At 47.8% G+C, this 22,581-nt stretch overlaps 2 protein-coding genes and 1 long non-coding RNA gene across 10 annotated transcripts in view; 1 reads left to right on the forward strand and 2 right to left on the reverse strand.

Annotated features, from left to right (window-relative positions):
* CYTH3 (cytohesin 3) overlaps window positions 1-132 on the reverse strand; it is a 78,919-nt gene extending 78,787 nt beyond the window's left edge. The window contains exon 1 of the mRNA XM_053275967.1: window positions 1-132. Coding sequence (XP_053131942.1) covers window positions 1-37 — 37 coding nt within the window. The 5' untranslated portion in view covers window positions 38-132.
* LOC128336407 (uncharacterized) lies at window positions 93-17,895 on the forward strand. Of its 4 annotated transcripts, none has more exons than XR_008311952.1 (6): window positions 93-232; window positions 2,626-2,715; window positions 3,661-3,738; window positions 11,144-11,285; window positions 14,538-14,679; window positions 17,612-17,895. It is a non-coding gene; the product is annotated as an uncharacterized LOC128336407 (long non-coding RNA). The 4 variants fall into 4 exon arrangements; XR_008311953.1 differs by lacking the exon at window positions 17,612-17,895 and adding an exon at window positions 8,478-8,681 and having other exon boundaries at window positions 14,538-14,723; XR_008311950.1 differs by lacking the exon at window positions 17,612-17,895 and having other exon boundaries at window positions 14,538-14,723.
* LOC128336403 (small integral membrane protein 10-like protein 2A) overlaps window positions 5,974-22,581 on the reverse strand; it is a 25,102-nt gene continuing 8,494 nt past the window's right edge. For 3 of the 5 annotated variants that reach the window (XM_053275962.1, XM_053275963.1, XM_053275961.1), the window contains exons 3-6: window positions 20,242-20,342; window positions 11,064-11,223; window positions 7,971-8,151; window positions 5,974-6,146 (exon numbers count right to left, since the gene is read on the reverse strand). In XM_053275962.1, the coding sequence (XP_053131937.1) occupies window positions 5,977-6,146; window positions 7,971-8,151; window positions 11,064-11,223; window positions 20,242-20,342 (612 nt within the window). In that variant the 3' untranslated portion in view covers window positions 5,974-5,976. Of the gene's footprint in view, window positions 6,147-7,970; window positions 8,152-11,063; window positions 11,224-20,241; window positions 20,343-22,581 lie in introns of those variants that run through there. The other 2 variants (XM_053275964.1, XM_053275965.1) reach the window with 2 other exon arrangements.

A 22,581-nucleotide genomic window follows, 5' to 3' on the forward strand; every position in this document is an offset into this window, starting at 1 on the left:
CACTTCCGCCGCCGCCGCCGCCGCCTTCCTCGTCCATGTTGGGGCAGCGGCGGGCAGGAGGAGGACGACGACGACGACGACCCCCCTGGCTGGGCGATGCTGCTCCTCCGGGCGGGTCGCGGAGGAGGCGACGCCGCGGACTCCGGCAGCTGCCCTCCTCCCGCGGGGGCGCCGCCCGGCACTCGGGCAAGAAGAGGCCGGCTGAGGCGGCGGCTGCGCTCCCCGCCACTCGGTGAGCCTCGCGCGGAGGCGGCGGCTGCTGCGGCTGCTGCTGCCCTCGACGCCGCGTCTCTGCTCAGCCTGCTGCTGCTGCTGCTGCTGCTGGCCTCGGCGGCCCGCCCGTCCGCCCGCCCCCGGTTGCTCCTCCTCAGCAGCAGCAGCAGCAGCAGCAGCCGCCACCCTCACCAGGAGGAGGGAGGCGGAGGGGGAGGAGAGGCCGGGGCTGCCGCCGCCTCACGAGGACGGGGTGGGTTGTTGCTTGGGCCGGCTCGCCGCCACACGACAGCCGCTCTCCTCAGCGGCGGCACGGGGGGCGGGGGGGCGACGCGCACTTAGGGGCGCGCCAGACAACTTTGGGGGGCGCTCCCCCTCCCCCCGCCTCCCCTCGCCCCCTCCCCCTTGACCCCGCATCTCCCCTCACCCACTCTTCTCCCCCCGCCCCAGACCCCTTCCCCCTCCCCTCTCTCCGCTGACCCCCACCACTCCCCATCTCCCTGCCTCCCCTCCCCCCTCCCACTCCACTGACCCCCCCCCTCCGCCTCTCGTTAGGGGAGAGGGGGCCCATGTTGGCCCCTCTCACAGCCCCTCAGAGTGAGGGAGACAAGGAAGGAAATAGGGACGGGTGGAGCTGGGGGTCCGGGTTATTTGAACCCATCCGCTCAATTGTAGCGGCCCCCCGGCCCCCAATGCTGCCTTGCCCCACACTCCTGGTGGGGGCTGGCTCCCTTTCAGAGCGGACCTTTTCAAGCTTTTAAAGGGGCACGGTCAGTGGGGGCGGGCGGGGAGGTGGCCAGTAGGCTCCTCTTCCCTCCTGGGGCCTGAGGAGCAGCACTCCCTGCAAAGCCAGAGGGGCGTCTTGCTGCCTTCTGGGTGCCCCCAGAAGCCTGCTGCCAGAGGCGACCGCCTCACCCTGCCAAGTGGCCACAGACCACTGTCACTGGCCGTCCCGCCTCACTATTGTCCACACTGACTGGCAGCAGCTCTCCCAGGTTCCAGGCAGAAGCCTTTCCCAGCCCTACTTGGAGGTGCTTTGCAAGCAGAAGATACTGTGCATCTTCTGCGTGCAAAGCAGGTGCTCCTCCGTCACCAAGCTGGGGTCCCATCCCTGCACCCCCACCCAATCGAGGCCCCTCCGTAGCATTTCTAAGAACACGTCCGAAGCAGGCTGGAGCAAAAGGGAAGGGGACCAGTCTCCCTCTGTCCCTGCTCTCTGAGTTTGAGCATTGCTATAAGCCCTCTAAAAACAGTTGCTAAGAGGGACAGTGCAAAAGGGATGGGGCAGGGGCAGGGGCCCACTTCAACCTCACTGATACTTAAGCACTGCCTTCTAAAAATTGGGGGGGGGGGTGGAGGGGCCAGCACAAAAGGTAAGGGGACCAGGCCCCCTCAACTGCCCTCCCTTCTAGAATGGAAGCACTGTGTTCTCTGTAAAAGCATCACAAAACCATTTGTCAACTGCACAGGGACTTGAGCTGGACAGAAATACACATACAAGCAATAAATGTGGTCCCTGGGGTACAGTTATCCATGTCCTGGTAGCCCATCCTGTCTAGACTACTGCAATGTGTCCTGTGTTGGGCTGCCCTTGAAGACTATCCAGAAGCTGCCGTTACTGCAAAAACAGTTTGTTGACTGGGACCAGGCATGTGGAAAACTGTTTGCCAGCTTTCAAAGAGCTCTGCACTGGCTGCGGTCAATTTTGGAGAACAATTAAAAGTGCTGATTTGAACCTTTAAAGTACTACATTTGAGACTAAGCTGCTTAAGAACAGATTTTATTTTATTTACTACATTTATATTCTGCACTTCTTCTAAGGAGTCCAGAATGGTGTACATGATTACGTTTATCCTCACAACAACCCTGTTGTGAGGATAACAACAGCGCTGAGAGATGAGTGGCTGGCCCACAATCCCCCAGTGAGTTTCATGGCAGAATGGGGATTTGAACTCGGGTCTCCCCAGTCCTAATCCAACACTTTAACCCCCACACTGTCATCCTTGTTGGACTGCTTCAGATGAAGGGCCCAGTATCCTGTTGGCACAACAGCCAGCCAGATGCCTCTGAGAATCCCACAAGCAGGGCCTGAAGGCAATCCCTGGCACAGCTCCAGGTAGGCTTCCTGCCTGAAACTGGGAGAGCAGCTGTTGGTTGCAGACAATTCTTTTCTGGTCGTCCTCAGAATTCTGCCATCAAATGCTGCAGTTCTTCTCTATGGTCATGTTGTTCTTCCCTGGAGAGCAGAACTCAGTAGACTTTATCTTGCTCTTTCACCAGCATGAGCTCCATGTAAACATTCTGTTTAAGTTCAAAGTGTTCCTCAAATATCACAGGTCAGGTTTTACTTCTGAGGGATCAGAGATTTCCTGTGCCTTTGTTAATCCTGGGCTTCATTTCCCCCCCAACCAGATCAGATTCCCTACAGAGAATAAATCTCCTGGTTTTGCTCGTCGTGACTTGAGTTCCAGTCAGATTTCAGGCTGGGCCCACAGAGGTTTGGTGAGTGGTGAGATTGGTTTGAGACTGTGAGCCTCTTAGAGCAGAAACCTGTATTCTCATGTTGTGGGGTTATTTTTAACTGAACAGTGCTCTCTCACTCTCTCTGGGTGGGTTCACACGTAACGGGGTTAGGGTAAGAGAGTTAGGGTAACCTTGGAGAAGCCGCTGCCAGTCTGTGTGTAGACAATACTGAGCTAGATGGACCTATGGTCTGACTCAGTATATGGCAGCTTCCCACTTTTAGAAGAGGAGAGCTGGTCTTGTAGCAAGCATGACTTGTCCCCCTAGCTAAGCAGGGTCCGCCTTGGTTGCATATGAAAGGAAGACCACATGTGAGAACTGTAAGCTATTCCTCTCAGGGGATGGAGCCACTCTGGGAAGAGCAGAAGGTTCCAAGTTCCCTCTCTGGCTTCTTCAAGATAGGGCTGAGAGAGATTCCTACCTGCAACCTTGGAGAAGCTGCTGCCAGTCTGTATAGACAATACTGAGCTAGATAGACCAATGGTCTGACTCAGTATACAGCAGCTTCCTATGTTTCCTATGTAGGTTTAAGTTACCGCAACCCACCGGTTCCCTACAAGTGCACATTCCTCACACAAGCCACTACTCCATGCCAATCATATTGTGTGAACCCCCAAATGCCGCCATATCCTGCACCAGTTCCCTCTGGCAACCCGACATCTGTAACTTGGATTTGAAGTTGGTTACAAATGTTAGGTTGCCAGTGGGAAGTACTGCAGGATTAGCTGACATTTCTGTGCTCAGACGACGCCAGCGGTACTGTTGTTGTTGTTTGTGACACTGGGTTTTCATGTAACATTATTATTCATCCCTTCTGATGTATCATACAAACATCATGTTGAAAGTATAAAAATAGTTGCTTTAAAATGGGAATCATTAAGCATCGTACTTTTGAAGTAAGTTCTAATCTGTTTTTTTCATCAGCACTCAACTTGTGTGGAATTTATGAATCCTTCCAGGCAAAATGGGTCGTTTCCTCTGTCTAGCAGATGAGTTTTAATAGTAAGTGGTTTATCGGCGTCTCATCCCATAAACCTGCGTCGCATTTATTCTCAATGGAAAAGTGGCTTTGAAATCGTTCTGTCAAGAGTTATTCTAGAGAGGGAGACTTTCTCGGCTTTGGTTCCCATTCCCTCCCTCTTCTTTTTAAAATGTCAGTCTTAATAGCAGCCCCTGCAAGAGGAATTTGGCCTGTATTGTTGGTTTTGCTGATAGGTCTGCTTAACATTTTGTCAGTGTTGTGTGAGGTCTCTGTTTATCCGTATTAATTATCATACTTTCTTCTGACTATCAAAGTGCCAGTGCAGTTGTAACATTCCAGACAAGGATCCAGACTAAGGAAAAATAATCTCCCTTTCCTTCTGCAGCTGCTTGCACCACCCTAAAATATGTCCTCTGCATCAGTAGAAGGCAGGCAGTAGTTTTAGAAGAGAAAGTCTCACCTGGCTATCAAGCATTTCTGAAGACAAAGAACCAACTTTGGAATGGAGAGAACACTAAAAAGAGGAATTTTTCCCAGGGAGCAGAGGATATTCAGGAGTCAAATAAATACCTGATGAAATCCCACTGAGGGTTATGGTGCTAGAACTGAGATGGATTTGGCACTTTACAATTCCTTTGTGGCCAGACCAGGATGTATACCATAGTCAGTAGAGGAAAACAACGGCCCAGCAGCAGAATCTCAGTGTTAGCATGAGGGACCTTAACTTAACTGCTCCATGGCTTATCTGTTGTCAACCTAACCGTGAGAAAATAGAAGGATTCCCACAAATATTTTAAGAACTATGTTACTCACAGCATTTACATGGCAAAGCTGTTAAGCAAATTTCTCAGTGACATTTACTTGCAGAGTAGAATGGGAATGCACTGTTCGGAATTTTGGCACTGTCTATGCAAGGTTTTTTTTGTTTAGCTTTTTAAACTGTTTCAGTGCTGCGGATATCTAGTTTAATGCGCATCTGCTCTGTGTTGCCTGCTCTGCCAATTTATAAAATAATGGCCTCACTTTGGAAGTGAAAATGGCCCCACTTTGGACAAACAATTGTTTCCTTCCTGCAACAAACCATCCAGCCTGACGACATGTGTGCAGAGTATCCTGTGAAGCAGACACTGTGCATGTGGGTGCATACAATATATTGTCTCTAGCGTGACAAAACAATATCCCTCGTGGGTGATACAACCCACTTACAATGCAGCCATGTAATCCCTGTGGTCAGGGATCCACAAATTTAAGTGTGGCTCATTAAAGGTAAAGTGTGCAAGTCAATATCGACTCCTGGCGCCCACAGAGCCCTGTAGTTGTCTTTGGTAGAATACAGGAGGGGTTTCCCATTGCCAGTATGAGATAATGCCTTTCAGCATCTTCCTATATCACTGCTGTCCGATAGAGGTGTTTCCCATGTTGTCTGGGAAACATACCAGCAGGGACCATTCGAACCGGCAACCTCTGGCTTGATAATCAAGTCATTTCAAGCCCGCTTTTGGTGGATCGTGGGAATCTCCTCAGTCTTGAGCTAGAAGGACCAGTGGTCTTTCCCTCTTTTCTACCCTATCTTACCTTCTGGATCCAGCTTCCATTACCACTGAGGGGAGACAGGGCTCATTTTATTGCTCCATGCAGTGGAAGACTGCACAGGGCACTGTCCTGGATATAGGAGTGGGTAGTCCCACTCCTTAAAACCACCTCAAAAACCCACTCCTTAAAAAACAACTTAAGTGGCGCAGCGGTGAAGGAGGTTGTCTAGGGAGCAAGAGTTTGCCAGTTCGAATCCCCGCTGGTATGTTCCCCAGACTATGGGAAACACCTATATCGGGCAGCAGCGATATCGAAAGATGCTGAAAGTCCTCATCTCCTACTGTGCAGGAGGAGGCAATGGCCAACCCCTCCTGTATTCTACCAAAAGAAAACCACAGGGCTCTGTGGGTCCCAGGAGTCGACACCGACTCGACGGCACACCTTTACCTTAGTCTTATGAAAAGACAGCTGTGGCTTGTGAAGAAGCCAGGAAGCAGCCTCCGGTTTTCAAAACTTCAAGCCCTTACAATGGAATTTAAATCTAAAGGAGCAGTGCTGGTAAATAATTCCACACTTCTGAGGGGAAAAGCACTTTAATATACGTGTGTGTGTGTGTGTGTGTGTGTGTGTGTGTGTGTGTGTGTGTGTGTTTTTAAAGGCTTGAATATTTTTTTTTTAAAAACAGAATAGTTGTATTTTATATGGAACTTACTACTACAAGCTGATCAGGCAAACATTTTATTTTCAAGCTTAAATTTCTTTACATGCATTTTTATAAGACCAATTATAGCTTCGTTACCAAACAGTTCAGCAAGCCGCAAAGGTGTCCACTCCCCAACGGTGCTTTCTACGTCGGCTGCAGCATTCAGCAATAAGTAACAAATTCCCAGATGCCCTAAACAGACAGAAAAGAGGGGTCAAGATGGGTTCGGGTGTGAGAAAGCTTGTTGTGCAGTCATATGAAACTGCTTACATGAACTCAGAACACTAATCTGCCTCATGCAGCGCTGCACGTATAGTTCCAGAGGCCAGCAAGGTTGGCCATAGGCCCAAGGGGCTACAACAGCCACTGAGGGGCCACCCAGCTGATCTCGGAAGCCCCTTAGTCCAAGAGCCAGCTGAGGGGTCAGCACGTCGGGTGGGGGGAGAATGCGCGCTGTGATTTTTGGCAAGGCCTGCACTCCTAGAGATGGAAAAGAGATTAGAGCATTCTAAGACTCAAGACTCTCAAGACTCTCAGCTCTCAGTGGGTTAGCATGCTTGTCTTGTCCTGACCGTCGGGTCTTTGCTAGTATAGTCATCCCCCTTGCCAACTGCGAGGGTTCCTTTCTGAGAAAACCTGGCGGTTGACGAATTCACAGTTGACAAGCAATTGAAAAGCATTGTGAAAAAGGGGGTTAGGGGGATCATGGTAGCAAACAGACCTAAAAATAAAGGAAAAAAGACCCCCAAAATCACCCAGAATCCCTTTAGATCCCCAATGGACAGCAGTAAGAGTGAGGGGAGAACCCCCAGAAATCAACAGGAATTGTGGAAACACCCCCCCCCCGACACATACACACAGACACACAAAATTACCAAAAAATCTTGCTAAACTGCGGATACTCGTGGTTGTCAAGACCAGTCACAATTTCCCCATCGTGAATATTCAGAACCGCAATTGGGACAACTGCATTGGCAAGAGATGAATGTTCAACATAGCGGCTCTCCAAGCTTCCCCAGCCTTGCCTGGAGATGCTGCCAGGGATTGAACTGGAGTCCTTCTGCATTCAAGCTGATGCTCTACCACTAAGCTATAGCTCCTTCCTATGTGTATGGATACAGACAGAGGTCTTCTACTGAGTCGGACCATTGGTCCATCTAGCTCAGTCTTGTCTCCACTGACTGGCAGGAGTCTCTCCCAGCCCTACCTGGAGATGCCACCAGGGGCTGAACCTGGGATCTTCTGCACACAAAGCAGATGCTCTCCCAATGAGCAACAGCCCCATGCCCTGTTGGCCAGAGGATGCTGAGAAACAGGATGCTGGGACGAGATAGAACTTGGCCTGATTCACCAGGGCGGCTCTTATGTTCCTGAGTGCTTGGTTTCACAAAAGTAGTCCCAGAGGAGACCTGGCATCAAGACTGAAGACTCCCAAGAGGGAACCAAAGATGTAGGCCAGAGGCAAGGAGAGCACTTGTGTAACCTCTGCACACACTACTCCTCATCACAACCACTGTCAAGATAATGATGGGTCTGGACCAAGATGATGCTCCCATGGTTCTGAAAGAGAAGATGCTGCCTGCTCCAGGGTGCTTCCCAGATTAGACCCTGCAACGGGGTCACATCGGATCTCTGAAGCGTGCTTCCACACTTCCTGCATTGTGACACCGCAGTCCCTCTGCGGACAGCAGGGTGCCGTTCATATTTCCAATGCCTTGTTTCAATTTTAGTCGCTGTGACATAGAGCCAGGATGTCGTATATCCGGCGTTAAAAAGTTGCTGTTTTTTCGGGTTGTTAGTTTCCGCGAGACGGCTGCTCCCCCTGCTGGTTACGTGTCAAATGCAACTTGCCTGAACAGAGGCATTTTGCTGCTGTTGAGCAGCTAGACTGGAAAGCGCCCAGAAGACATGATTACCCGTTAAGGCTGGGGCTCTCAAACTGGGGTTCCCAGATGTTGGCCGACAGCTCGCATCACCCCCGTCAGAAATGCCCAGAGACAGAAGGAGGAGCATTACCGAAAGCAATGGCAAGGTGCAGTGCAGTGGCTCCATCGCACTGGGGATTGGGGACACTGACGTTAATTCCAGGATAATGCAGCAGCAGAGAGACAAGGTGCATCTTTCCCATGTTGACTGCAGCATGGAGTGGGGTGCTTCCATTCTCTGCTGCTTGGTTGACATCTGGTACGGGAAGTGCCTAGAAGAGAAATATAAGAAATACTGGTCAGGATGTTTCTTATGAGAAACATAAGAAATACTGGTCGGGCCCAAAGCAGCCTTCTCCTAAGAACCAGCCAGAATTCAATCAGAAAATCAGCACTCAGTGTACCATTATAACAAACGGAAGAACTTCCCTTCTCTGGCTCAGTGCAATCTCTGATAGATCGATGGCCTGACTCTGTATAAGGCAAGTGAAAATAGGACTATATGACAGTCCTGGAGTTGGGGAAATGCTGCTTGTCTAGGTGCCTGGAAGAAATGCCTGCCTAGGTAGAAAGCAACTGTTCTTGTCCCCACTGACAGGAGCAGGAAAGGAAGAACACGCCCATTCCCGAAGTTCTTCTTTCCCACCACTCTTTGGACTACAAAGAATTTCCCCTTTCGGACAATGGGAGGAAGAAAAGCCCTCCAGCCTTACAACGATTGGGCAGTTCCTCAAACGAAAGCGAGAAGCCTGCACTGCACACGGTGGCAAGTTCAAGCTCAGCACAGATTTGCCTTCTACAGGTAGACCCCCTGTACTCCTTGTAGAATAGGAAAAAAGAGGAAGCTGCCTTCTACTGAGTCAGACCATTGCTTCATCTAGCTCCATCTTGACTACACAGCCTAGCAGTGGCTTCTCCAAGGTTACAGTCTCTCTGTGGCTTCTCCAAGGTTACAGTCACCTGGAGATGCTGCCAGGAAGTGAACCTGGGACTTTCTGCATGCACACATAGGGACATAGGAAGCTGCCATATACTGAGTCAGACCCTTTGTCCATCTAGCTCAGTATTGTCTTCACAGACTGGCAGCGGCTTCTCCAAGGTTGCAGGCAGGAATCTCTCTCAGCCCTTTCTTGGAGATGCTGCCAGGGAGGGAACTGGGAACCTCCAGCTCTTCCCAGAGCAGCTCCATCCCCTAAGGGGAATCTCTTCCAGTGCTCACACATCAAGTCTCCCATTCATATGCAACCAGGGTGGACCCTGCTTAGCTAAGGGGACACGTCATGCTTGCTGCCACAAGACCAGCTCTCCTCCACGTGCAGATGCTCTTCCCAGAGTGGCCCTGGACCCTAAAGGGAATATCTTACAATGCTCACAAATGTAGCCTCCCATCCAAATGCAAACCAGGGCAGATCTTGCAAAGGGGACAATTCATGCTTGCTACCACAAGACCAGCTCTCCTCCTGTACTCTTGTGAACTTGTTCCATCTTATAGGCTTCATAAGCATATAAGCCTACTCCCATACAGTTCTGCCTGACCCATGAGATCATGCAGAGAGACTCTCGTGCACATCCCAGCACCTTCTGAAGCACAATTGGGGAGGAGAGCTGGTCTTGTGATAGTGATCACAAATTGTTCCCTTTGCTAAGCAGGGTTCACCTTGGATGGGAGACTACACATGAGTGCTAGAAGATAATTCCCCTTAGGGGGTGGGGCCATAGTTCAGTGAAAGAGCATCTGCCTGCTTGCATTAGAAGCTCCCGGGTTCAATCCCTAGCAGCATCTCCAGGTAGGGCTGGGAGAGACCCGTGCGTGAAACCTCGGAGAGCCACTGTCGGTCAGTGTAGGCAAGACTGAACTAGATAGACCAAGGGTCTGACTCAGGCAGCTTCCTATATTCCTATGATGGTTGGCAATGTATAGGCAAGCCTTTCCAGTTGTGGCCCCAACTCTCTGGAACCTCCTGCCCCTTGATTTTTGGCTTTCCCCCTCCCAGTTTAATTTTACAAAAGCTGGAGGCTTTTTCTATCCCATCAGGCCTCCCCCACCCAAGGCCCAACTAGTCCAGCATCCTGTTTTGCACAGTGGCCCACCAGATGCCGCTGCAAGCCACAGGCAGCCACTGGAAGCCACTTCCAAGGAAATCATCCATTTCTTTGTGATACCACTGGGTTTGATCAGCCGAAGTTTGATCAATAGGTTCAGCTGTGACCCTGAACTAATAAACTTGAAACTGAACCCACTTCTGTGAAGGGCAATTATAACTCCACATGGCCACAGCTCAGACACACAGAATACTTATGGACTAACAGTCAACAGCTGTGCCACTTTTCAAGGGGGGTTCTCTCAATTCACCCCCAATCACTGATGTTTTGATGCATAATCTGGGAAATTTTAGATGTACACTGAAAAATATATGGCATGATGAGCATGCCACATGTGTAAATACAGGTATCACACAAAGCCACTCCACCCTTCTGACAGGCGGTGCGTTTTCCCAGGTACCAGGTTATGGGCGTCATCTGACTGAAGCTATTCCTGGATTCCCCCGGCCCTGCCACATAATTTTCCACAATATCAACCTCCAGGTTTGCTTTCAATAGTCATCTGGAGATTGATACCAATTGCTGGAGGCTCCTGGCCAATCCTAGAGAGTTGGCAACCATGCCAAGGGTCAACATAGTTCAGCACAGGGTTGCCAGTTCTGACTGAAGCTATTCCTGGAGATTCTCTTTGGGTTTTTGGCAATATCAAGGGATTTACACCTCCAGGATTGTTTTCAATAGTCATCTGGAGGTTGGTGCCAATTCATGGAGATTCTAGGCCAATTTAGGAGGACTAGCAACTCTACACCAGGCTCAGAAGCCAGCTAGAAGGGAGGGGAAAGAGGTGGACATTTTTCAAGAGCAGAATGTGGGGGGCAGATCATAGAACATAGAACTAAACATAGTTTAAGTTGTGGGAGAGAGAAGGGATTGTGGCTACAATGGCACAGCTCTTAGGAGAGAAAGCACTGGACATGGGAATAATAAATAAATAATAATTTTATATAGTACTTTCAAGTGTCCAAAGTGATTCACATATTATTTTTTGCATATTTATCTGATACAATGTAATACCTTCCCATCTTACAGCTGACTTATTCAGAAATCTATAAAATAAATGTGGATCTTCTATTCAACTGACCATTTCAAGAAAATAATCCAAAATCTTAGACTGATCATAGATAGTGGCTAAAAATAAGAGATTCCTGTTCTTTTCATCAGTGACACCAAGATCAAGCTTCTGGTTTCTAACAAGATAATCCAGGACATCTGCATATCCCAACTGCACACACTGGAGGGCTCTGAAAAGGGAAAGAAAAGGGAGAAGCAAAGATGCTGATGCTGCTCAAAGAAGACTACAAAAGTATGTATTTAAAATAAACTGGTAGTGGTGATTTCCCATCAATAGCCAATTAGCAGGGAGTCAAGTTACACTTGAATCCCCAAATACAGTTCACTTTAGTGTGGATTTCCCACCCACCCCCCAGGAACCAGAAATGAATCCAAACCTAAAACCTCATGGTACATTTGAACCTGAACAAGTACTGAACCCCTAACCACATCACACGGCAGCCAATTTAAAACCTGTGGTCCAGTAATCAAGTTCTGTTTTCTTTGCCTGCTTTTTATGCTTGAAGTATTTTTGTTTGCAGCCAACTTAAAAAATTCAAAAGCAAGAGTCTACTCAAGTTAAAATACGTATCACCGTATTCACTTGATAAACTTAAACTGGGAGTGAAAGAGTCTGACATTCTCCATAGAACTAAAGCAGTTCCAAGTCTCTGAACTAGTGAGCAACCCACTTCTAAAACACTGATGTTTGGACCAGAGAGTTTAAAAACACTGATGAATCTAAACAGGAACTGAACCCATATTTTTGATGGCTTGACTTCAGTTGGCAATCAGCAATTAGTGTCACAATTCCAAAAGGTCCCACATCCCATCCCTGAGGAAGTCTGTAGTTTAAAGGGTCTTGCCCGATTTTATAAGCACTGGATCTGGGCCAGCAGATCTTCAAGGGACTCCTCTGAGTCAGAGGATGAAGGCAGGGCCTTTGGATTGGGATGGGGGTGCTGGGCTCTGGTACTCCCAGAGCGGGAGTGGGGGTCCTGGTGGCACAGGGTCACTTGAAGTTGGGATTGCAGACAGTCTTCCCTGTAACAGGAATTCCCAGGACAATTCCGCCTTTTGGCCATGATGTGGCCGTTCTGAGGGTGGCACAGGAAGCTTCCTTGGTGTGCGATGCGAACTGAGGCAAGTTCACTCAGGAGTGAGTCCCATTGTGTTCAGTGAGGCTTACTCCCAAGAAAGTGAGCACACATTTAGAGCCTGAAAGGGTACACACTGCACACTCACAATGGAGCAACCCTCTGCATACATGGAGCATTTCTCATCAGAGAAGAGAGAGCACAAATGTCAGCATGAGTAGGCGTTCAACTTGTTCCCATTCATCTAGCACTGCCTCATTTCCTCCATGGAATATCCTTCCTTCCCCTGGGATATGATGCAATCTTGTGTGAAAATTGAGCAACCTTTGGGGGCGGTGTGAACTGTGCATATACAGGGCAGGCGTACAGTGCGAAGGAAGCTATTTTTATGGTCATCCCAAGTATTGTAGAATACAAGGCATAAATGAAAAGCCTTTAAGAAAACGCTCGCTTGCTAGCTAATATCCTAGAATTAAATCAAATCAGTAGGTGGATGCAAGAACTTTAAAAAACAGAGTCATCATAGTGAACTGTTCCAGACTAAACAGCCTGAAGCTACCAAATCAAGGAGAGAGAGAGGGAAGTAGGTTACAGGAAGAGGCCATCTTCACCACTTCTCTTTAAGATATGGTAGAGCATAAATCAAAGACAAATGCTGACAGTATTCTTGGTACTTGAACCAGTTGGCGTGGTCAGTATAATCTGCTGCACTGAGTTCAAGGTCTACACCCCTAGAGATGGAAAAGAGGCAACAGCATTGCAAGTGGGTCTGCAAGGGTCCAGACCCAGACCCTTTTAGTAGGGATGTGCATGAGCTGGCAAATGGCTGGTTTGGCGGGGCGGGGGGCGGGCGTGTTTAAGCAGGAGAGAAGGTGCTTTTCCCCCCACACACACACGTTTCCCCCACTGGCGCTGTGCCGAAAACCACACACGCGCACCGGCCTCTTCTGGTCTGACGCAGACTGGGCAGAAAGAGGATATGCTGCTGCCCTGCACCAGCGATTTTCGGCCCAGCACCAGCGGGGGAAACACGGCAGGGGGGCGGGGTAAGAGCACCCTCGTTCCTGTTTAAAGGTAAACTCGGGTTTTACCAGACCACTGGACTGGTTCGGAGGTCCAGAAAAGGGCCTCTGAACCGGTTCACGCACATCTCTACCTTTTAGTGTGTTATTGTGCTTTTATTGTCCTGACCATCGGGCCTGCAGAAACCAAATTTCAATGGTGTGTTAAAAGCTTTTAAAAGTTTTTAGAACATAAAAACTACTATACAATGTTATCGATATTGTCAGAGGAATGGAAATGAAAATGGGCAGGAACGTCCTCAAAATATTACTCCATGGAGAAAGCACAACCATTTCTTCATCGTTACCCTGACCCTAAGCCTATCTTCTGTGCAAAGATGGCTGGAATTTTACCTTAATCCTTTGGGGGTAGGGATAAAGAAGGGGTGAGAACACACTGAAAGCTGGAAGTGCAACCAGGCTGTCACTTCTTTTTCCATCTTGGGGTGGGGGATGTTGCCAAAGACCACTCTGAGCATTCCTCCCCCGAGATGGTGCAATGGTCAAAATTGGTGGGCCTGCCTCCTGGACTAGTATGTGTTGATGACTGTGTAGGCTTTCAGTCGAGACAGACTTTTTGGGCCGCTATTGCTAAAGCTATTCACATGAGCGTGCAAAACCGGGCTAAGGGAGCCCAGCCCAGTTTTGCACGCTCATGTGAACCACTGGGATTGCGTCTGATCCTGGTGGCTATATGGCGGCAAACCCACCTGTGAAGTCTCCTGCTTAAATAAGGTTAAGGGAGTGAGTGCTCCCTTGACTTCATTTTTCTGATCGTGTGTTGCCGTGGCAGGCACACTCGGGGGGGGTCCCCAGTAATGCATTATTGGGGCTCTGGTGGGGCAACGCCCCACATAGCAGCACTTTCCCTGCACCTGACCCCCAGAGAGCTGCTGCTCATCTGGGCGGGTGAGCCCAGATTGTCTGCAGGGAGGGTGGGGCAGACCTCCGAGGAGCTCTTCTCCTTGACCGTCTAAAGGCCCTTTGGGCTTACATCATTGCTTCCACAATTCTTCGGGTTCTGGCCAGGACCAGTATCTGTGCATCATATTTTACAGCCTCTTGCCCAGCAGAAATCATGACAGTGTTTTGAAGTGTTGCTGTTTCTAAGGGCTTTGAACGACGACTTCACAACCTAGTTCTACAACTTGAGCAAATGTGCATTTTGGTAGCGCTTTCCAGATCCTGGTGGGACGGATGCAATAGCAGTTCCCCACTGGCTCCTTTGCATCTGGGGGCAAGACCGGGGCGAAGAACAGAACTTTAACGCCAGCAAAACCAGTAAGACTGACGTTCCGTTCTTAGCATGGCAGTGCTAATGTGACGATACTTTTATTTCTCTTTCAGAAACTTACAAAGCCTCCCGCTACCAAGGCACACTTTGTCCACCTCCGTCTTTTCTTTTCTGGTGCCATCGCTAAGTGTTTTATGAATAATCATCAGCTCGGAAACTTTTAAAAACCCCTCCAATATGACTGCGGATGAAAAGGTAACGGGGCTGTTTTCTGTGAATACATCACATATCGCTCCAGACAGGATGTCTCGTTTTTCTTGATGTGTGATGACTTGATGTGTGAGCACTGCAAGATATTCCCCTCAGGGGATGGAGCTGCTCTGGGAAGAGCAGAAGGTTTCAGGTTCCCTCCCTGGTTTCTGCAAGATAGGGCTGAGAGAGATTCCTGCCTGCAACCTTGGAGAAGCCGCTGCCAGTCTGTGAAGACAATACTGAGCTAGACAGACCAATGGCCTGACTCAGTATATGGCAGCTTCCTATGTTCTTTGCATATACTTTCAAATAGAAAAGCAGCTTAATCTAGATCTACAAGCCAGCATGGGGTCATGGTCAGAGCTGGACTAGAGGTTAGAGCAGCCACCTAATGGCGCAGTGGGGAAATAACTTGCCTAACAAGCAAGAGGTTGTTGGTTCAAATCCCCGCTGGTATTTGTCCCAGACTATGGGAAATGCCTATATTAGGCAGCAGTGATACAGGAAGATGCTGAAAGGTATCATCTCATACTGCGCAGGAGGCGGCAATGGTCAACCACTCCTGTATTCTACCAAAGACAACCACAGGGCTCTGTGGTCGCCAAGAGTCAACACTGACTCGGCTGCGACCACAGTAAACTTTACCTAGGACTGGAGAAGCCGGAATCCAAATCCCCATTCAGCCATGAATCTCACTGGGTGCCTCTGGGCCTGTGTCCCTTCTCTCTCAGCCTAACCTCCTTCACAGGGTTGTTGTGAGGATAAACATAGCCACGCACATAGCTCTGGGCTTCTTGGGGGAAGAGCGGGATCTAAATGTGATCAGTGTGTGTGTTGTTCAAAGGCAGAAGATTCACTGGGCACTGAAGTGGCTCTGGGGACCGTAAATCCCCATAATCCATGCCTGTTGGCAGTAACCGGCTTTCAATCCGTGTCACTGGGATAGACACAGACAGGCTGGCTGGCAGGATATAACCTTTTTAGCAGAACCAAGAGCAAGGGGACACAAGCGTGTGGGGGAAGCACAGCTGCTTGCCACCCCGTGCAAAGTGCGCAGGAAGGGCCTCCTGGGACATGCGCAGCAGGACAGCCCTGGAAACGGTTGGCTGGAAACAATCATGCTGGAGGGTCACTTGGGAGACCAAGGCCAGCATTGCGCGCACCAGCTGGCTCCCGCTAGTGCATTTTTCTCAAACTAATCTTTGACCCAGAGGAGACACCATGTGGTGTACTGTGCTTTCATCGGTACATGACCTTACAGGTACTTTCTTTAAAAAACAAAACTTTAAAAGCACAAGCTATTTCATGATCTTCGAGAAACCCTTTAGAAATGGCCTTAACCACTGTATTGTGAGTTGCCTTGAGCCACGTAGAATGGGTTGATCTAATTTCCCCACCTCTGTTTGCTACGTGTACAATCTACACACACATACACACTCAGATCTGTATGCACGCCGTCATTCACTCATTATATTCAGGGCCTAGTTTACTTCCCATCTGCACCCTACGTGTAAGCGGCTTTAAGGGAATGAATGGTACAGCCATTCCCACAGTCTGTCTCTCTCTCTCATCTCGAGGTGTATCCGTGGCTTTTACTTCCTCTGGTCCCGCTCTTGTAAAAGAGGGAAGCTACCGCTATTGTCTCCTCCATCTATTCATATGTTCAACCTCAGACCAAAGAGACCATGAGCCAGGCCCACAGATGCTGGCAATCGGCACCATCTTGGGACAAATGCTCATAGTGATTTTTGGCAACATCTATCCCCCTAGGGACGGTGGGGGGAGGGAGAGGCGATGGCATTGTTGCACTTAAAAGCTTTGGGTGTGATCGCCCCTCCCTGCCTCCAAATGAGGCGGTTTTGGAATGCACTCCTTGTTCAAATAAGAGCCTCTCTATCTCGGAAAACCTTTAAAAGGTCGGTCAAGATGCATTTGTTCAACCTGGCTTTTAATCAGATTTACAGTTTTAATAGTTTAACACTTTTAATATGTCTTAAATTTCAGATTGTTTTAATGTTTTGTTTTGTTTTAATTGTATTTTTATTTTAAGCCTAACGCTGACCTGCCCAGAGACGTGAATTTTGGGCAGTGTATAAATTTGTTAAATAAACAAACAAACAAACAAAATTGCATTCTTCTTTGCGGGTCAGGGTCACCATTAACAAATTGCCATATTATTAATCTATTTGTTTAGAATATTTATACCCCGGCCCTCCAGTGCACTACTGCTCGGGGCGGCTCACAATAAGATAGACACAGATACAATAAAAGTAATAAAATTAACTCTTTTTTTTAAAGTCAGATTAGAAGCCACAATTATTAGGTTCAAATTAAATCTAAATTATATTCTCTCCACGGAGCAATCTTTGGAGGACATTCCTGCCAGTTTCCATTTCCATTCCACTGACAACACTGAGAAAGTTTTATAATAGGGTTTCGTTTTGGTTTTGCATTTTAAGAACTTTCCAACGCTTTTTAGGACACCATTGCAAGTTTGGCTGCTGCAGGCCCCATGGTCAGGACAATAATAGCACGAGAACACCCTGAAAGCTGGAAGGACTACAGTGCCATTGCCTATTTAGCATCTTCATGGGTGTAGACCTTGTCAAAAACCATATGAGCATGCATCCCCCCTCCGATTAGGGCTACACAACTCTGGACTGTCGGGTTAGTCTACAGCTCCCATCACCCCCAGCTAAAATGGCCAATAGCCAGGAATTATGGGAGTTATAGTCCAACAACAGCTGGAAAGCCAGAGTTGTGCAGCCCTGTCCAGATGTGACCAACCACCCCAGCTGGCTCATGCACTAAAAAGCAAGTTGTTACCATGGGATGTGTGTACACATGTACTTGAGTGTAACACTTGGGGCAAATTCTTATAACCCTTGGTGAGCAGGCTTTCAATCCATGCATATTTTAAATATATTTTTTAAAGGGAGCCGCTGCTGTTTGAGGGAGAATGAGTCTAAAGGCCATCTGTGCTCACAGAACTGCATCCATAATTCTTTGGATTCTGGACAGCATCAGTATCTGCACATCATATTTTACAGGAAAGCAGGAGGAGGGGGTCAGAAGAGGAAATGTGTCCAGAGACAAGAGAGTTGAGTGGCGAATGACAAAGCTAGAAATAGAGGGTAGAAAAAAGCAAGCGGGTTTTCCAACAAAAAAAAGTTTATTTCTCCTTTTAAATGCAGCTTGATTAAAAACCATCCAGTGGCATTTCACAGTTGAGTTTAAACCATTACAACAGATAGTTTTGTTTTCAGCTTGCATACGTTATGCTAGTTGCTATAACAGTGACAAGAACAAGCGAAACATGTTTGTAGATGTGCATGTAGATATGGAACATAGTGCGCCCAAACTGGCTTCTGGTATTTGACCTCCAGTGCCCTCCTGTGGTCTCAGGGGGCAATTTCACCAGCAGCTTCAACAGATGCATGCACCAGAATACACATACACATACACACACACACACACACACACACGCGCGCGCGCGCTAAGGGTTACATCAGAACCACATCCTTGGCTCTTGCATGGGTTTTTCCAAGTGAAACAGAAACCATGGGAAGGGGGGATGTGACTCATGGAAACCATGGAAAGGGGAAACGGGGAGGAATTTGTGAGGATTGAGGCAGAACAGCAAAGGGTTAACTGGCCTTCCCCTCTCACCATTGTTGAGATCAACAGTTATTTGATCCTGCCCAACCCTTATTTCCATTTGAAAACACACACACACACACACACACACACACACACACACACGTACGTAAGGGTCAATGACATGATGAACATATTTTGGGCAATTCCAAGGTGAATGGAATCAGGCATGTTGCCACTTTTTCAATAACTGTAGCCATAAGCACAAGTTCAAGTTCATATTACTGTATAGATATCCATGGGCAAGAGAACTTCTCCTACTGTAAGAACATCTTTTTACAAAACCCTTAAATGTTACCGATAGTGTCTGAATCTGAAATGTGCAAAATACACTGGCAACGGAATCAGAATTGTTGGACATCATTTCTGATTCCGTTACAGATGTATTTTGCATGTTTGACACTATAATATTTTAGATGCTATAATATTCATTATAATATTAAACATCTAAATATTAATAATTAGTTAATTATTTATAGTAGGGAATGTTCTCTTGCATGCGCATGAGCATGCATATACACACAGAGTAAACATTTATATAAATAAAAACGTAAACATCGCAAATGAGCAGCATGGCTAGTCATTTAAGAAGTAGTAACATGCCAGATTCCATTACCCTTGGAACTGCCCCTCTGACCTTAATACACTTTTTTACATTAGAAAGTTCCAATGTACTCGAGCAGTCTTCCTCACTAAAATAATGTTCTAATAGAGTGTTAACAAAGTTGCTGTAAAGTCCTTTTCAAATAGGCATCCAAACGAAAAATAAATAAAATCCAGTAGCCCACAAGTAGAAGTATGAGCAACAAAATTCATTGTTAATGCTTCGCCATAGAAAGCCAGTGGGCTTGCCCAAGACGAGTGTGCACTCAGGGCTCTCCCATGTCACCACTGAGCTGGTGCACAAAGGGAAAGCTGAAGACACACACAAACCTTCCGCTCACTGCAGTGGCCCCTCGCACTCCACGGGGGTCAAGAGATCAGGGAGGAGGATTTGGAGGACACAGTGCTGGATGCTGTGCTTGCACCCAACTGGATCGAGCCCCTTGTCACTAGAAAATCAGCCCGCAACCCACGACACCTAGTGCAGAGCTGCACAACTTCAACCCAACTACAGATGTCGGATGACAACTCCCCTCATCTCCACTATTAGCCACTGTGGCTGGAGTGGATGGGAATTGTCAGCCAGCAACAGCGGGAGAGATGAAATTGTGTGGCTCCTAGAGAGCCAGGAATGCAAGCAGCCAAGCACTGATGCAGCAGCACCTTCAATCCAAGATCAAAGGGGCTTTGCCAAAATCCCATCAATGAGAATTCAGGCTGTGGAAAGAAAGCTGGTTGAGGAATTGCACCCAACAGGATTTTTTTTTTAAAGTTTATGTACAGTTTTGCACTATGAATCAGCAATGCTATGTTAGAAGCATCTATCTATACTCAAGCGAAGCAAGTAGGCGTTTCTCAGTTGCGTATGGAGGGTATTTTCTTCTCACCAGGCTTCACTGCAGTTTAGATATGTGGCCTCCATAAACATTACCATCTAATTGCTACATTTTAAAAATCAAAGAGGCCTTTCTACATCCTTGTGCGGTTTTAAAAAACACTAGCAAGCTGAAACTATCGACGAACATTAATGCATTATTAGTGCGCTATGGTTTTTGGCATTACAAATAGTACAGGCACATATTCCGTTCAAGGTTATATAAAAGCATTACTGAACTTTAAGACAAAAGCCATGATCCAGCAGGAACGTTTCTCCTGTGCAAGCTCCACTGAAACGGATGTATCCTGGTGGATCGTGTCCAACGGCTTCATAAAAGCAGTGCAGTGTTGGCATCTGCGCTAGTTTTAACACAACACACAAGTTGGGAAATACACCAAGACAGAGTTTCTCTCTCTTAATCTTCTTACCTTTCTTTAACCACTTCACCGGATTGCTTTCTAGCAGCAGAAACACAACTCTTGAGGTGCTGTTCAGAAGGGAGCTGGGTACTGACCAATGCCTTATAGAACTGAATTTTAAAAGCATGACATTTAGTGAGCAAACTTATAACTTGATTCCAACTTAGTCTCAAACTCTGGAAACACCAACCCTTCTAGAAAATGAATGGGAGGAAAGTCCACAAATGTCCCTATTAGGCCATCAGTTCTCCTGGTCCCCAGACCTCTACAGATGTTTTGCCGTTCTGTAGTAAATCCCCAAGGACAGAAAAATTTGCAGACCACTCACGCTGTCTCAGCCCATTTCCAAAAGGGTGAGCAAGCCGTTTTAACTGGCTTGCAGTCTCAGGCTTCAGGACATTTACCAAAAATGGACACTGCTACATCTTCCTCGGCCCCACAGGAGTCCAACGTTGTCTTCAGATTGTGAAGCCGCCTTTCTAAAAGACGTACCAGTTGCAGCAGTGGGATGCCCAGCTCTGACCCTTCTACTGTTTCAGCCCAACCCCCATCATCCTTGACGATTGGCCACCATGGCTGGAGACAGGGTGGATTTGATTTAAATCAAATCGATTTAAACCACGATTTAAATCACTAGTGAGTAAGACTAGATTTAAGTCACGGTTTTTAACATAAAGACTCATTCTTGCTGGTATAATCTTAATATTTACAACCAGATGAAGGTTTCATTTTTGGTCCTCTTCTAGATAGAAAAATTGCCCAAAATAATCTTAGAGAAACCTCTGGAAGAGCATGACATTGTGAATGGATTAATGGAATTCATTTACCAAAAAATATAAACATTGCATATATACAGCCTCATGCTACATAATTAAAAACTAATCCTTATTTCATGATGAATAACCTTTGGAATATAATGTATCTTAAATAGAAAACTATCTTTAGATAGATTTTTCCCTCAAAAATATCTAATTTAAATTTTAAAAAATCCAATTTAAATTAAAAAATGCAATTTTATTTTATTTTTAAAAAATCATTGATTTTTATCCACCCTGGCTGGAGATGATGGGAGTTGGAGTCCCACAGCAGCTGAAGGGCCAACGTTGAGCACCCTGGCATCACAGTATCACCAGTAGACAGATACACCATTTTATATTAAACAATCAATCTCTCCCTCCCTCGATTTACATATATCCCTTGCTCCCCCCGTAGAAAGATATCAGATACAGAGGGTAACTTTGCCAGTTAAGTAATTCTAGTAGTGCAAGAAAGTTCTCTTTAAAATACACGTCTCCTCCCACCCCCAACAATATAAAGTGCAGACTTCAGAAGCCGAACAGATGTCACCATCCAACCCACAACCCAATGAAGCTGCAGCTTGATTGGTTCTACACCAATAAAGGCTTCTGTTCTAAACATCCTCTGCCAATATGAACTTCCGTCCAAAAGCTGGGTGTAAACCTTTGAGATGCTACTGAGCTTCTGACTCAACCTTGATAAGGACAGGGGTGCTAGCCCCACTGACATCAGAGGGAGGTCCAGGGAGCTCACCAGTGGCCTGTTCGCTATGGGGTGTGTGCCAGCACCAGCTGAGCTCCATGTTGGTGTCCGACACAGGGGACATGGCCTGAATCTGGAGAAAGGGGCCACCTAGGCCCTCTCCTGCTCCTTCCCAGTCAGTGCTTGTTTAAGACCAGCTGGGTGCTTCTTTCTCTGCTTCACTCAGAGCAAGACAGGCAGACAGAGCACCCAGCCAGCGCATGAACGAAGTGCTGGCTGTGAAAGAGGGGGGCCGTGCCTCATGCTCCCAGCTGGCAAATGTTTCATCCACTGGCTGGAGGTGGGAAGGGGGTGTCACAGGATGGGAGTACCATGGCAGGGCCCCCAACCCCAGCAGCCCAGGGACATCTGTGTCCCCCCACCCTTGCCCAATGCTAGCTATGCCCCTGGTAAAGACACAACCCCATGTGCACTACTTACCTGGGGAGTCAGCCCAACTGGGATCCCAAAGGAAAGTGGCACGAGATGGGATGGGACGTCAAGGTTGCCCCACGGTGCGGTTAATAATTGCACTCAGCCAATCTTCCTCTCCATTCCTGCCAGATTCACAGGCCTGCACAGCTTCAGCCCTCCTGCACATGTCGGACTACAACAACTACCCCCATTGTTCCTGATGTGCTATCGACACTGACTCCAGCATTTCAGACAGGTGTTTCCCAGCCCTGATGGAGATGCTGCCAGGGATTGAACCTAGAACCGTCTACAGGGATGGGGCTGTAGGTCAGTGGCAGAGCAGCTGCATGCAGGTCCAGGTTCAATCCCTGGCAGCATCCTTGGAGAGCCGCTGCC

The sequence above is a fragment of the Hemicordylus capensis genome, chromosome 13 (genome assembly GCF_027244095.1).
Source record: "Hemicordylus capensis ecotype Gifberg chromosome 13, rHemCap1.1.pri, whole genome shotgun sequence".
NCBI lineage: Eukaryota > Metazoa > Chordata > Lepidosauria > Squamata > Cordylidae > Hemicordylus > Hemicordylus capensis.